We start from the raw sequence: 16916 nt of genomic DNA on the forward strand, positions 1-16916 counted from the left end.
TCTATCTATCCTGTGTTCCATTCAATACCCACCAAGTTGTTGTTGCTCAGTAAATCATCACTGATAATGAAACCAAATCTAATTTTAAACATTATAGTTGCTCTGGAAATGTATTTATTTACTTTGTTGAAGTATTATAAAGCAAGTGTTTCCTAGATAGATTATTTATAATCTATTTAGCATGTGATAAAAATACTGTTTTCTTCCCACATCTTGCTTTGAAAAAAACAAAACATTTTTTTTTAACAGCAGAAAGCTATACTAAAAATTTTAAAGACTCCTGCCGTTAGAAATACTGATATCAAAGCACTGGAAAAAAAATGTTGAGACATCTTAAGAGAAACTGAAAATAACTCATAGTAATTTTGAAAATAATAACTTGGAGCTTCTATATCACTTGTTCCAGGAAAGAGCCCTGTCTGGCAACTTTTGGTGGAGACAAGAAATTACATTTGGACTTTTCCCTTACCTGAGGAAGAAGTACTTGAATTTTCTTTTGACTTACCCTGAGTGGATTTTCATTAAGGTAAGGGGGTTCACCTTCCACCATTTCAATTGCCATAATCCCCAGAGACCAGATATCAACTTTTGGACCATAAGCTTTCCGAGTCACCACCTCAGGTGCCATCCAATAGGGAGTTCCCACCATAGTGCTTCGTTTACTTTGCTCAGGGGTGATCTGGGCGCAGAACCCAAAATCAGCTACAGAAAAGAAAAGTCAATTAAAAAGAGCTCAAATTATTTTTCTTTTATTATAGGTCTCTTTCAGATATGGCTGTACCTTTGTTAGACACTGAGCTTCCACAACTACCTAGCTCATATCTTTTCGTTATCTGATCTCTCAGCTAGTCCTGATTTTAAAAGAGTCTGAAATAATTGACTGGTGTGATATTGTTTTTACTAGATCTCATCGGCTTCCCTCCAATTTACAGAATCTTTCAGTTTTCTAATTAGGTACCGTGTTTCCCTGAAAATAAGACATAACCAGAAAATAAGCCCTAGCATGATTTTTCAGGATGGCATCCCCTGAACATAAGCCCTAATGCGTCTTTTGGAGCAAAAATTAATATAAGACCCGGTCTTGTTTTCGGGGAAACATGGTATTTGTCATCCAGCAGATGGAAGTCACTAAAATTTTTGAAATATTGAATCAAAAAAATATGGCCAGAATCTATAGGAACACAGTGGTTAAAAAAAATTCTTTACTTCACACTGGACTCTAAATTCTTTTAAATGACTTTTTTTTTTATTAAAGTTTATTGGGGTGACAATTTAGTAAAGTTATATAGATTTCAGGTGTACAATTCTGTAATACATCATCTATATGTCACATTGTGTGTTCATCACCAGAGCCAGTTCCCTTTCCAACACCATATATTTGACCCCCTTTACCCTCTTCTACCATCCCCCTACTCTCCTTACCCTCTGGTAACCACTAAACTATTGTCTGTGTCTATGAGTTTTTGTTTCTTCATTTGTCTGTCTTGTTCTTTTGTTGTTTTCAGTTTTATATACCACGTATCAGCGAAATCATATGGTAAGAAGATGTGGTATATATACACAATGGAATACTATTCTGCCATAAGAAAAGATGAAATAGGACCATTTGTGACAACATGGATGGATCTTGAGATTATAATGCTAAGTGAAATAAGTCAGACAGAAAAAGTCAAGAACCATATGATTTCACTGATATGTCACATATAAAACTCAAACGACTTTCAATAGCCATTTATTCTCAAGATACACAGTAAAAGAACAGAAATCCCTTGATACTCTCTCAAACACCATCTAAACCAAAATACCTACTCAATTTCACAGAGCCATCCATCCCAAGGAGAATATTGTCACTCTTTATGTCTCTATGGATCACTTGGTTTGAGTGTAAGAAATCCAAAGCTTGGAGACACTATTTAATCAGAAAAAAAAAAAAAAAGTTCTAATTATATCACAAATAATTTTTTAAAAATTAAGTTTAATTTCTAGATAAATTTAGGGCAGGTATAATTTTATGTTGTCAAGTGAAACAGATTACTAAATGTTTTAACACTATTTTGAAATCATATTACCATTAACATCAGTAATGCAATTTAGCATTATACATATGAAAGCTCGTGGGTCAGACTAGGACATGAAGAGTGATGGTACGATCAGTAGCACTAAATCATTAATGCAGGCGAACTAACCAATTGATATAATCGTACTTTGACCTAGTTATCTGGAGGATGTAGTTTTGGCTTGGTCTTATACAGATGTAGTTAGCTCCTAACTCCATGGTATGATTTGATTCACTAGGTCTGGAGTGGTACCCAGGAATCTGTATTTAAAAGAAGTGCCCCAAGCTATTTCTGATGGAAAGCCAGGTTTGAGAACCACTATATAGGTACTGGTTTGAAAATGACTATGCATTGTAAGACTAGAAGATGGAAACAACAGGTTCAGTGTCAAATATTCCTCTGAATAAGTTTGATTTATTGCATGAATAGAAAATATATGTGTTTGGTGGGTATGTGTGCATGTTTGGAGAGGAGGAAATGGGAATGAGAGGAGAGCAAGGAAGGAGGAAATTTAAGTGAACAATTTAAAATACAAAAAGCAAACATTATCTGAAATTATTTGGTTTTGTTTTCTTATTATTGTTTTTTAAGTTTTGGTGGGTCAGAGTTCCTACTTGTGTCTATAGAAAACCTCACCACAATAAATGTGGCACACGGTAATGCCCAATATAAAATTCTAATGAAGACTATGTTTTATTAATATTGAAAAAATAATATAATAAAATATCCTTAGTTCAGATTGAAAATAGGGATATGACACTTATTGGGAAAGAGGCAGACACTCAGACCCACTGGAGGGCTATGAGGGAAATCCAGATTGCACTGTGAAAGTAACTACTTTTGGGGCTGAGGCAGTTTTGCTTAAACTGCCTTCTAGAAAATGGGATTGTAATGTGGTCTGTAGTTTTACATGGCTCACATTGCACATCCAAGACAAAATAACTATCATCTAAAAATTTCTGCAAATCAGAAAGTTCCATGCCAACATCACTGTTTTCCATGTTCACTGAGACTACAGCATGCAAGCTAAAATATGGCACCTTGTGAATGGCATAATGGAACTCAAAAGACCCATAGCAAAACAAAAATAAACAAGGTGCTGGGGAGGGAGGGGAAAGCGAGTGCCATTACACTAGGATTTAAACTGAATTTAGGCTCTCCATTTTTTTTCAGTAGAAAAGATGTGCTATTATTACTTTGATGTTCTAAACATTCTGAATAATGAAAGAGATAAAGAAAGAACTGCCAATTTTGGTGTTCTCATCAGCTGAAAATGCTCTATTTTCTTACCTCTCTGCATACAGCTGCTATCTGTCCTTCATCCATACAGGTCTCTGTGACCACATCAGTCAAAGAGCCACCAGCCAAGTATTCCATGACTACCCATAGTTCATCACCCACTAAATAGCTATAACAAGAGAAGAAAAAGACTTTGACTCAGGCCTTAGGAAGTGGGGACTCTTCTATATTCCCCTTAAGAAGGCAATTTGCACTCAGTCTCTGCATTTGGTTATATTACTTAACAAGAAGAAAATATCAATGATTGTGATAACGAGACACATCCTTAACATTAGAAAAGAATATGCATGGGAGTCAAAGGATCATCAGATTCTTTATTTTTTATTTTTTATTTTTTTTTATTAATTTATTTTTAATTTATTGGGGTGACAATTGTTAGTAAAATTACATAGATTTCAGGTCTGCAATTCTGTATCACATCATCCATAAATCACACTGTGTGTTCACCACCCAGAGTCAGCTCCCCTTCCATCACCATACATTTGATCCCCCTCACCCTCATCCCCCACCCCCCAACCCCCTTACGCTCTGGTAACCACCAAATTACGTTCCCCAGATTAATTTTCAAACCCCGTGGCCATCCTGTGGTCACCGACTGCCCTCCAATCCCCTCCAGATTCTTTATTACTGTGGACCATGGAAGAAGGAAAAGAGCAAGGAGGCTTCTGGTGAATGAGTACTACATTCTTTGTTAAAGCTAGTTTCAATGAACAGCATCAGTGAGTAGTCCTTTTGGATAAGCCACAATGCTGACTTCTTGGACTGAACTGGCCCATGGTGTTCAGATTTATGGGACATTTATTTAGACTTTGGCATTATTTTTTATTCTCCTGAATTGATTACTGGAATACTTTTAAGCAGTCACAGAATCAACGAGATTCATGTTTGCAATGGATTTACTGTGCTGAGGTCTCGGGTCTGATAGAGGTCAATTGTGACACTTTGTGAAACACTGATTTCAACTGTAAAATGTGACCCTCCTTTATTTCCCTCCCTTTCCTCTCCTTCTGTACTACTAGTGTACCTGGCACAAAACACAGGAAGGAAGATCTTAAGCTCATTGAGGTTGTAGACATAGTCTTATCTCCTTTGTACCCCCAGAGTGCACAGTACAGTGGTGCTAAATAAACACTCATTGAAATTGAATGAGACAGATGTTAAACACAGTGAAGTCAGTGCTGTCTTTAAATGCGTATTTATGATCCACTGCTCATACCACTAAGAAAAGAGACGTTAATTACCTGATCTAGGAAAAAGGTTTGAGATTAAAGTCTCAATTCCCTAGGCCTCACTGGTAGTTAATTAAAAAGTGCCCATTAAAGCAGGGCCATTGTAGACAGCCTTCTTCACTTAGGCACCCAGAGACTACACTGGCTTCAAACAAACACTTGATGAAATGTTTAATGAACCACTGCTTTCTCCTATATGCAGTAAGCTATTACCTGCCGACACAGTCATAATCCTCAAAAGGAAATTACACAAACTGCTCATGTTTAAAAGCAATACCATAAAATGTGTCTTCAAATGTTTGATGTGTGGACGGACGAAGATAAACGGGTGAAAGTTTAGCTATTGATCTGATATGCTATTTTATAGCATTTGAGAAATATTTGTAGAATGGATGCTAAATGAATAGATCCTAAATAAAATAATTTTCCAATAAAATGACATCCCATAAAGAAAACAATTACATAATGAGAGAAAACACTTACCTGTCTAAATAGTTAACAATATTGGGGTTCTTATTTTCCCTCATGACCAGAATTTCATTAATAATTAATTCCTTTTTCGGCTGCTGTTGAAGGTTCATCTGCTTTATGGCCACCTGAATGGTAATTAAAATGCAAGAATGAATAAAAATCATTAGACTAAATATAAACATCCATATTTTGGGCAATACAGATTCTGTATCTTACTAAGCTCTTTCTCTGAGCCACAAACCAATTCCCCTTTTCTGTGGTTAATCGTAAACTATCCACTTCAGATACTTTGGACACCAGTAAAGTAAACTCCAATGTCAACTCAGTGCTACCCATTTTTTTCAGGTGTAGATGCCATCAAAGAGGAAATCTGATCAATATGAATAAAGAAAAATAAAATCAGGACTGAATGTTAGCACTTACCTCTTGTCCTGTTGCAATGTCTAGTGCTGTATAAACAGTACCTGATGCCCTGTGAAGGTGAAAATTATCAAATGAATAAGCAATCACAGTGCATTCAGTATGTTTTCTTTGAAGTAAAATGTATTTATTTTCAGGAGAGAGAAATCAGCACACTCAAGATTAAAGGATTAAGTAAAAAAGGAACAACTGTTGTTTTATAATAATTGCACCTGAAATAATCGATGTATCACTTTTGGTGGGCTAGAAACTCCACTCAGACTTCCAGGCAGTGTGTGTGCCATGGCACTATGCAGTGATGAATTGAGCAAAATGGCCCTGCTCTTTTTAGAAAACTCCTGGAACATTTTAAATACTCCTTGAATGTTGCAGCAACCAACATTGCAGTTCCCTGATTAAACTGAAGTACAGTTTAGGAAAGAATATATCATTGTTTCCTTAGCCAACTCTAAATTAATCTTTTCTTTTTAGTGTATGCACAGAGTTACTTTTTTCCATACATTTCTAATTCTTAAAAATATCTTCATTTAACAAATCAGTGCTGTATTATAGCTACACAAATGAATAACAATAATGGCTTTACTGTTGAGCCATTTTTTTTATTTTGCTAAATTTCTTAATAGCTTCTACTATGAGGTTTCACTCCAGCCAACTATCCTTTTAAAATCTATCATTCCTTAAGTCTCAGTAATACTCATGTTTCCATTCTAACTTCAATTACAGGGTTCCCTTGCTTGCAAATAGAAATTATCTACTAAAGTTGAATTCACAGTAAGTACGTGAAACACTCATGCATTCTGAACCACCTCCCCACCACTATCCCCAAGATAAAGGAAAAACCTAGTCAATTTGGTGGAAATGTTTGTGATGAATAAAGGAATTAGGTTAGAGATCAGTTCTAGGATTCACCAGGCATAGTAATGTTCCAACATTGCTATCTAAACTTTCTAGTAATTGTTGCTTCTCCTTTGTTCTCTATTTATCCCTTGCTGTTTTGTTCTTGTTTTTTGAGTCCAGGAATTATTTTCTTATGTCAGCCATTTCCTTGTCATTTTCCTCCCTGGATGAGCTAAAATAGTTCCCACAGGCCGAAAAAGTTTACATTACCTGCTCCTAAAGAATAAAATGGGTAATGCAATATAAGGAATAGTTGACTATTAATAGAGATTTGAGTTCTAATATTTGCTGTAAAATTAACAAACTATGTCACCTTGGGCTAGTCACTTCCCCTCTTTGGGTTTCAGTTCCCTCAATTGGAAAATAGCAATCACAATAACGGTAAATGTATATTGAGCATGTTGTGTGTGTGAGACACTGCACAAAGAACTTTATAGAAATTATCTTATGTCATCATTACCATATTTCTACAAGGCAAGTGGTATTATCCCCATGTTATAGTTAAGGAACCTGAGGCTCAGGGAGGTTAAGAAACCTGACTAAGTTTATATAGTTTATAATCTAAGTCCATCTGATTCTCTGATCTGCAAAATACAGGAAATGGGTAACTTTATTTTTAAGATTCTGAAATTCCATGATCTAGAATCTTCAAACTATACTGTTCTCCTCACTCTGCATGGGTATTTAAATATCTATTGGTATTAGACTGAGAAATCACACTCAAACAATAGGTGTCACCTAAACTGGGTTTTGGTAATTTTAGAAATTCCTTAGGCTTGAGGGTTATATTAAACAAATCAATCTCTCAATTTTTTATGTTTGAGAGTCTGGGTTAAGAGCATATATTTGGTGTTCAATAAGTATTTGTTGAATGAACAAATTAATAAAAATATTTTAAAGCAAACATGTAATTGGAATAAAACCTTTCATTTCTGTGAAGGAAATATGTCTTCTTTTACTTAAGTCTACATAAAACATTTCCCTTTTGGAATAAGCTATCAAGCATTCCTGATTTCAGGGGCCAGTTTGTGACTTGTCCTGAACTTGGAACTGCCTGAGTTCAAAGGAATACATCACATCAACCTGGAGTGTATTTCAGCTGCACAAGTCCTAAGCAACTACTTAAATCTATTTGCAGAATAAGATTAAAAATGACTTTACTTGGTTTATTCCTATATACCTAGGCCACAAGCTCAATTCCTTCAGATGAAAAAAGGTGATGATATCTGCAAAATGAGATGATAATGGTATCTCTCTCACAGGACTACAAAGAATCAAAAGGCACAATCTAAGTAAGCATTTAGCTCTGCCCAGATCAGAGTTGATGCTTAATATGGTAACTGCTATTATTGTCATTTGTTGTTGCATCTGCTACTATTAATTTCACAGTAGAGGATGACTGATTTTCTGAGTTGTTAGTTGGCCCTTTCCAATATCCCAGCCAAAACATTCTGGCTAGTGTCCATCCTTATTTGAAAACAAAACAAGACAAAAAAAAATTAAAAATAAAAAGGAAAACAAGGCCTGGCTTCTGATCGAGATGATGGAGTAGGTAAATGCTGTGCTTGCCTCCTCTCACAACCACATCAAAATTACAACTAAACTACAGAACAACCATCATTGAGAATCACCTGAAGTCTAGCTGAACAGAACTCTTATAACTAAAGACATAAAGAAGAATCCATGTTAAGATTGTTATGAGGGGTAGAGATATGGAACGATTTGGTCAGACACCCATGTGTGACAGTTAAAAATCAGGAGGGCTATCTCAGCTGTGGAGGTCAACCCTGAAGAGCAAGGTGTCCCAGAGTTTCAAAGCCAGGAAAAGAAGTCCCCATGACTTCTGGCTGTGAAAACCAGCGGAGATTTTGGCTGAGTGAGACAGAGGGCTGCTGGAGTCTCAGGCATTCCTCTTGAAAGGCATGTGCACAGACTTACATGTTGACTCACTCACTAAGTCTGAGCTCCAACACTGGGGCAGGAGCTTGAAAGGTATCAGGGACATACAGAAAGAAACTGAATAGTTTGGCTTCAGGGTGAGGGCTGAAGGGGCAGCTTTTCCCAGACATATGATTGCAGAAGGAATTGTTCCTTTGTTGAGCCTTCCCACCACAAAGCCTGTATGCACAGGCAGCACCGTACCTGAATCTCCATCAACATGGCTAATGTCATTCATCCACCTCACCCTGGTGATTCCCTTAAACCCCACCACACCCAACTTTAGGGCCCACCCAAACCACTTAGAGTCTATTTTCTGTGCAAAAAACCTCTCTTGGCTCATGTGCCGACTTTCCCAAAATCACTCAAATGTTCATAAACCCCAAACATGCAGCATCTGGCCTCAGCATGCCCCATAACACTTGTTAAGCAATCCCAAGTCCAGCACTAGTGGCAGCCAGCCTCAGTTCACGGCTTAGCCTCTCCCAAGTACATGCAAGACTATCACAACTGGGAACCATCTGCAGATCACTTTGTAGCTTATACCAACTGGTCCTGGGCAGGGCATAGGAAGTGACTGAACATGGTCTGCACCAGACTGCCTGATAGGAGGCACCAGAACCAATACACCCAGTGGCCAGATTCAGACCACACCACAGCACCACCCAACCACCTTCACAGGACACACCCAAGGGCAGATGAGACAGGTGCCAGAACCATGCTTAAGTGAATCCTGCTCCACAGTGTCAGCCCCTGCACAATAGCCCCTCCACTGAGGTCAAGGATAGTCCTCACAACCAAACATTCTGAGGGTCAATCCCTGCCATTGATATGCCAGTGGCAACCAAGGCTCAACTACAAAAGGAGGGTACACATAACACACACAATGGACACACCTGGAGAACCCGGCTCAGGTGATCAGGAGACTGTGCCACTCGCCACCCCCAAAATACCTATGACAAGGCCACTTTACTAAGACAGGGAGATACAGCAGCTCTACCTAATACACTGAAACAAACACAGAAAGTAGACAGAATGAGGAGACAAACAAACATGCCTCAAATGAAAGAACAGAACAAACCTACAGAAAACAACTGAACAAAATGGAGACAGGCAATCTACCAGAAGCGGAGTTCAAAACACTGGTTATAAAGATGCTCAATGATCTTAGGAAGAACTTCAAGAGATAAGAAACATAAAAATACAGATAGAAAACAAAAAAGGAACTAGTCAAAAATAAAGAAAACAGGAGTTGAAAAATAGAGATGTCCTCAAAATGGCAGCGTGAGGTGGGCCTCTGGAAATCTCCCCTGGAATTCACAACAAATTGAAAAACGATAACTCCACAAAGGACTCCCTGCAAAACAGACAGGCAAGATGAAGAGTCTCACTACTGAAATCACGTAAAGGTGGGCAAATTGTGCAAGCAGGGGAAGAGGGAAGGAAGAGTGCGGAGACTGAGCTGCCTGGGCATAGGACACAAACCTAGCTCAGGGCTCCGAGACTGCTGCATCCCCGAACTACCGCAGATGAGGGAGAGGGAAGCACTCGGACTGCAAGGGCTCCGTTTATGGCCCACAGGGATGAAGGGACAGCATATAACACGGCTGAACCAAATGATCACGGCAGAGTCCTCTGAGCAAAGACTGAGGGAAGAAGGCTGAAAAAGGCGGTTTAAGCCCTCACTGCTGCAGAGTATGGAAGCCTTAGGCACTGAGACTAGCTGACCCCTACCTACCATCCCAGAGCTCACCCTGCTACCATCTGCCCATGGATAGAAGCGGAACAATAACAGTGTCAGATCAAAAGAACAGAATATTTGCAGTTCTGAGAACTGTGGTCCGCAGACACAGATTTACATCCCAACTAGTCTGGCAAGGGGGAGGAAGCTGTGGAACCAGGACCGGCTGTGGTGGTGGTCACCACCATTGCTCTGGGCCACCTCTCACAACTCACCCCGCCCCGGTCCCCAACTATCTGGATGGATCCCTGCAGGAGTAAATAGAACTGCTGAAACACACAGGCTCTGAATCTGGTGCAGGAAGACCTTTGGAACTTCAAAAGCTTTCTGCATCCCCACAGGGAGGCAGTTCCCTATGACCCAGGCGAACTGTTAACAGAGAAGCCCACCTTCCAGGAAATCCCCCCATTGTGTGAGAAGCTAGAATAGTGCAGAGAAAACATAACACTACAGTGTGTGAGAGAAAAAAAGGCTGCAGTCAGAGAGAAAATAAAACATCCTACAAACACATACTGGAAAACAAAAGAAAAACCTCTTCTTAGCCACCAGTTGCAGAACCCACTCCTGTAGATGTCTAGGAAGACAAATAATAAATCATTAATTGCCACGAATAACCAAGGCAACAAGACAGCCCAGAAAGAAAGTGAAAACTCTCCAGGAAATGAACTGAAAGATATGGAACTACGTGACTTACATGACAGAATTCAAAATTGCAGTTCGGAAAAAACTCAATGAGATGCAAGAATATACAGAAAGGCAGTTTAATGAACTGAGAAACATTATCAAAGAACAACATGAACATTTTACCAATGAGATTGAAATTTCAAAAAAAGACCCAAATAGAATTTCTGGAGATTAAGAATTCAATAGAAGAAATTAATGAAATAGCCAGCTTAGGCAGTAGAGTGGACCAGATGGAGAAAAGAATCAGTGACATCGAAGATAGAAACCTGGACATGACACAGATGGAAGAAGAAAGAAACTTGAGACTCAAAAGAAATGAAAGAACTCTACAAGAACTTTCTGACTCCATCAGAAAGAGCAATATAAGAATAATGGGCATACCAGAAGGGGAAGAAAGGGAGAAGGGAACAAAGAGTATATTCAGACAAATAGTTGATGAGAACTTCCCAAACTTGTGTAAAGAACTGGATCCTCGAATGTGGGGAGCCATGATTTCTTGTTATTTTAAAGCCTTGTAGACTGGCTCAGTTTATGATTAACTTGTTTTAGCTTCTAAGGCATTATCTCTGCCTGCACCTGGAGGGTGCTTGCAAGCTGCTGAGAAATGAGGTGGGAGTGACCGGTTTTCGGACACTGAGGACTGAAGACTAGCAGGATAATTGGTGGGCTTTGTCATGAGATAATAACTTTGGGAAAGTTTCAAGGATTTTGTAGTTTGTATGTAAAAGTCATAAATTTACTCTTAATGAGATAATGCATACTTATGATTGTTAAGCTGCATGTACACAGATGGTATAAATTGGTGAAAGAAAGTAAACTCAGTGCTTCAGCATCACTGGAGACCGATATCGCATCTTAATTAATTGTGAGTGTCTTTATTTAATTCCCACTCCCCCTTTCAGGTTCTTCGTTGATTCCTGGCTGCTGGTCGGTCACAATTGGCGCCCAACGTGGGGCCTGAACACGGGGGAATCAGTGAGGAACACCGTACAGGTTGGGCCCAGCTCGGTTATAGAGTGTTGAAGGTACGGTGAGTAGGACACTGTCCCCTCGGTCGAATGAGTGTGTGAGTGAGTGATAGCTCCACGACCTCGTGTTACGGAGCTTGTTTGGGCTCGAAACTGCGTTTCCGGTTCTGTCTTACGGCATAACGGCGATCAGAACTCTGTTCTGCCTGGTCGGGGGGTTATACCGACACGCCTCTAGCTACGACAGATTTGGTCCCAGGAGGGGCACGGCCAGACGGGCATCTAATTGATCTATTTGTGTGAAAGAAGGGCCGAGTTAGGGAAAAGAGAAATAGGTTACGCTATCAGCAAGGACCGTTAGAAGGTTTAAAAAAATAGGTCACGCTATCAGCAAGGACCGTTAGAAGGTTTGAGAAAATGGGTCACGCCAGCAGCAAGGACCTGTATGTTAGAGGCCTCAAAAAATCACTTGCCGCCCGTGGAAACAGGGTGAGCAAAGAGCAATTAGATAAATTTTTAAAATTTGTAAAGAAAGTTTGCCCATGGTTTCCAGATAAAGGTACCGTCAGCTTGGAGACTTGGAAAAAGGTTGGAGAACAATTACAAGGCTATTATAGTGTCCAAGGACCTCAGCGGGTCCCTATAGAAACATTTGGATTGTGGACTTTAATTAGAGATTGCTTAGATCTTAACAGGGAAGGCTGTAAGTTAGAAAGAGTAAAACAGGCAGGAAATAAAGAAACCCTTCCGTTTGCCGCTTCACTGGAAGAGCTGAGAAAAAGGGAGGGGGCTGATTATGCTAAAAAAACTTTTCCATCTGCCGCCACTCCGGAGAAAAAAGAGGAGGGGGAAGGAGTCAGATATACAGAAAAACTTGCTAAACATAATAAAGAGCCTGTTAGCCAGAAACCTCCAGATAAACACTGGGAAGATTTAGACCCTCAAGATCAGAAAGATTTAGTGGTGGCTGCAGCTCATAAAAACAGACGGCTTGCAAATCCTATAGTTACACTTACAAAACAGATAAAGATGATTCAAGGACAATTAGTCGAACTCAAAGTTGCTGTGGGTACAAAAAATTGTCCTCTGGGTCCCCAGATTTCTTTAAGAGATCAGTAAAATCCTCAGGGTAAAGACCCCCCCGCCAAGTTATGTTAAACCAGGGTCAGATTCTGTTGTGCGCTCCCCTCTTCAATTGGCTTGCAAAGAGACTCATAAGCAGGGAGAGTCTTTAAAACAATTTGGAGTATATCCTGTTTTTAAAAGGCTTGACCAGACAAAAAATGTGTTTAGAAAATGGAGGCCTTTTCAATAAAAACAAATAAAAAAAATTAAAAGAAGCTTGCGCACAGTACGGTCCTATCGCCCCTTTTACAATGACAATTTTAGATGCTATGTCTAGTGAGTCGGTTCAGTGGTAAAATTCTCACCTGCCATGCAGGAGGCCTGGGTTTGATTCCCAGCCTCCCTGTTAATCTTTTAGTACAAAAACAGCTTGATAAAGGCCATATAATTAAATCTACTTCACCTTAAAATTCGCCCATTTTTGTAATTAAAAAAAAAAATAGAGATTGTTACAAGATTTTAAAAGAGTAAATAAAACTAGCCTATAAAAAGATATCAGTGGCGAGTCTTTCCCCAAGACATGGCAAATAGCCCCAACTTGTGTCAGATGTTTGTTAGTAAAGCAATTGATAACACCAAAAAACAGTTTCCTTCTGTTTACATTATTCATTATATAGATGACATTTTGTTGGCCTGTAAGAAAAAAGGGGTGTTGTTAGCTTGCTTTGTAAATATAAAAAAAAAACCTTCTGGCCTCAGGTCTTATTATTGCACCCAAAAAAGTACAGAAAAGTGAGCCTTATTCTTACTTGGGATTTCAGTTGTTTGCTCAGTATTTCACTCCATAAAAAATAGAGCTTAAAAAAGATCATCTTAAATCTCTTAATGATTTTCAAAAGTTGTTGGGAGATATTAATTGGCTGCGCCCTTCTTTGGGATTAACTACTGGAGATCTTAAACCACTGTTTAAAATTTTAAAAGGAGATTCTGATCCGACCTCCCCCAGATCTCTTACTGAGCCTGCACGGAAGGCTCTCTCTAAGGTTGAGAAAGCCATTCAGCAAAAAATTCTCTTTATTTTGCCAGCAATTCTCTATCAATCATGTTACTGGCATTCCTTACAATCCCAAGGACAAGGGATTGTTGAACGCACTCATGACACATTAAAAAATATTTTACAAAAAATAAAAAAGGGGGAGTTATATCCCCTGACGCCCCATAATTACCTGTCTCATTCTCTCTTTATTCAAAATTTTTTGACCTTGGATGCCCATGGTAAGAGTGCTGCAGAGCGCTTTTGGCATCCGTCTGCTGCCCCTCAGGCTTTGGTCAAATGGAAAGACCCACTTACAGGCTTTTGGCAAGGCCCAAATCCAGTCCTCATATGGGGCCGAGGGCATGTTTGTGTTTATCCACAGGATGCAGAAGGCCCTCGGTGGCTGCCAAAACGATTGGTGCGACATGTGGACCCTCTACCTGCTGATGACATTGATGACCCTCAGCAATACAGAAGAAGACCAGACGTATTGGGCCTATGTACCTGATCCACCAATCCTCCACCCTGCTGTATGGGATGGTCCTGAGATTCCAGTCTATGTCAATGACACTCACGCCCTAGGATTGCCTTCTGATGGACACATGAAACAACATTTGGAAAGTTTTGTAAATCAGGCACTCCCTGCAGTCAGGTGACTGATTTACAAGATGGGACTAGAGACTGGTCTAAAAAATCTGTTAATGTATCTGCTTGTGTTCCTTCCCCATATACACTTTTGATTAAAAATATTAATGTACACTTTGTAGAAAATCAATTTAATGTTTCCTGTAATAATTGTTCTTTAACAAATTATATTTCTTGGGTACCGTTAGAAACTAATGTTATAAAACTTAAACAACCATCTTTTGTTATGCTTCCTGTTAATATCTCTGGACCTTGGTATACTAAAAAAAATTTGGCATAATGCTAATGTGTCTTTAGATATGTTTCGGCTTCATGATAAAATTCAAAATATGAGAGAAGCTGAACCCTTAAAATTTGATGCAGCTCAGGCTGCTTCTGAGTTTATTGATGCTCTTAGAAATGCTATGCCATCTATGCCTCATATTACCCATTCTGTTATGATTTTTCTTATATTGGACATCTGTGTCTGTTTGGTTCTGTGCCTACTCCCCATCCTCATTAAATGTTTCATCAACAGGATGTTAGACTTGCGAGCTGACATCCATCAGCTTGAGCTTAAGACAAGGCCTTAAGTCTCTCTCTCCCCCTTGTATGTATTGGGACGGGTTAGCCAATGACGGGTAAATCCTGGGAGGTCCTTCAACACCTAAGACAGGGCTTGTATTAAAAAATACAAGTTCCAAAGACGGGTTAATTGATGAGACGGTCCCGGGATGCCTAAGACAGGCACCGTCACCTTATATCTCCTGTAATATGGATTTTGCTTCAATAAAATAAAAAAGGGGGAGATGTGGGGAGCCATGATTTCTTGTTATTTTAAAGCCTTGCAGACTGGCTCAGTTTATGATTAACTTGTTTCAGCTTCTAAGGCATTATCTCTGCCTGCACCTGGAGGGTGCTTGCAAGCTGCTGAGAAATGAGGTGGGAGTGACCGGTTTTCGGACACTGAGGACTGAAGACTAGCAGGATAATTGGTGGGCTTTGTCATGAGATAATAACTTTGGGAAAGTTTCAAGGATTTTGTAGTTTGTATGTAAAAGTCATAAATTTACTCTTAATGAGATAATGCATACTTATGATTGTTAAGCTGCATGTACACAGATGGTATAAATTGGTGAAAGAAAGTAAACTCAGTGCTTCAGCATCACTGGAGACCGATATCGCATCTTAATGAATTGTGAGTGTCTTCATTTAATTCCCACTCCCCCTTTCAGGTTCTTCGTAGATTCGTGGCTGCTGGTCGGTCACACTCGAATACAAGAAGCAAATAGAACACCTAATTACCTCAACCCAAACAGAGCTTCTCCAAGGCACATTGTTTTGAAGCTATCAAAAATCAGTGACAGAAGTGACGTCATATGAATGGCGGCAGCAGGACGCACTTTCTGAGTTCTGCTCCGGATCTTATTACAAACGGAACCTATAACCCATCAAAGAACTTTTTGCTCATCACACAGAACAGCTAAGAGACTCGTGGATTACTTGAAGCTAAGGATTACTTGAAGGTGCGCAAATTGGGCGAGCAGGGGAAGGAAGGAAGGGAGCAGAGTGAAAACTCGCGGCCCACGCGGCATCCCGGTCGGCGGCGGCGGCGAAAACCGCGGTGGCACCCGCACTTCCAGGCACGCACGGGATCCCAGGGCGGAACGGAGAGCACAGAGACCAGAAGGTGGGCTCTTTCCCTGCGTCCCACGGCTGATTTCTCCCACCGGGAGGGCGGCCAGTGGGCCCTAGGGCGGACAAAGAACACAGGCTCAATACCTGGGCCCCTCCCCCCCGCTATTCCAATCCTACCCCCGCCCTTCCAGAGACTTAAACTGGCCCCTGAACTGAGGAGTAGTGTCAGATTACAGAGGAGCCTTAGTGCTCAGGCTCTGGGAAGCCTGACAGGCAGCCCTGACCCAGGGAGGAGACTGGGAAGAGTGTGATTTTGGCTGGGCTAGGAGAGAAGAGACCCCTCACTCCCAGCCACCACCTTTTCTGGCCTGCAGGAAGAGGATGACGCGAGGCTGGGCTGGGAGAGAGAAGACCCCTCCCCAGCCCCTACTCTTTCTGGCCTGCCTAGGGCGGGGCAAGTGCTACTACCGAGACACTCCCAGGGATCAGCAGTAAGGCAGATGCAGCTCTGGGCCTTCAGCAGCTCAGAAATCTCCCGCTCGCACCCCCACATACACACACACACTGAAGAAGTGCCCTAAGACTCAGGAGTAGTGGACACGGGGCTGGTGGGGCTACTCTAAGTGTGCCTATGTGCAGGCAAGGGCAGAAACTGCACTGACTTTGTAAAAACTATCATCCAGACCCCTCAGGCCCAAGCATTTAAATCTACAGTCCCAAAGTCACTGTAGGCACCAGGTGACCGGCTCTGCCTGCGCAGAGCACACACAGAGGAGAAGAACGACGTAGTGCAAGTCAAATATAAAGGACAAGTACTACATAAGATAACCTAGCAAGAACTAAGAACTC

The 16916-nt window shown here is 40.4% G+C and overlaps 1 protein-coding gene across 1 annotated transcript in view; it reads right to left on the minus strand.

Moving 5' to 3' along the window:
- PAK3 (p21 (RAC1) activated kinase 3) overlaps window positions 1-16916 on the minus strand; it is a 216630-nt gene that overhangs the window by 33840 nt on the left and 165874 nt on the right. The window contains exons 13-17 of the mRNA XM_033114094.1: window positions 5480-5528; window positions 5069-5181; window positions 3348-3465; window positions 1810-1909; window positions 506-702 (exon numbers count right to left, since the gene is read on the minus strand). Of these exons, the coding sequence (XP_032969985.1) occupies window positions 506-702; window positions 1810-1909; window positions 3348-3465; window positions 5069-5181; window positions 5480-5528 (577 nt within the window). The remainder of the gene's footprint in view (window positions 1-505; window positions 703-1809; window positions 1910-3347; window positions 3466-5068; window positions 5182-5479; window positions 5529-16916) is intronic.

Source organism: Rhinolophus ferrumequinum, chromosome X (genome assembly GCF_004115265.2).
Source record: "Rhinolophus ferrumequinum isolate MPI-CBG mRhiFer1 chromosome X, mRhiFer1_v1.p, whole genome shotgun sequence".
NCBI lineage: Eukaryota > Metazoa > Chordata > Mammalia > Chiroptera > Rhinolophidae > Rhinolophus > Rhinolophus ferrumequinum.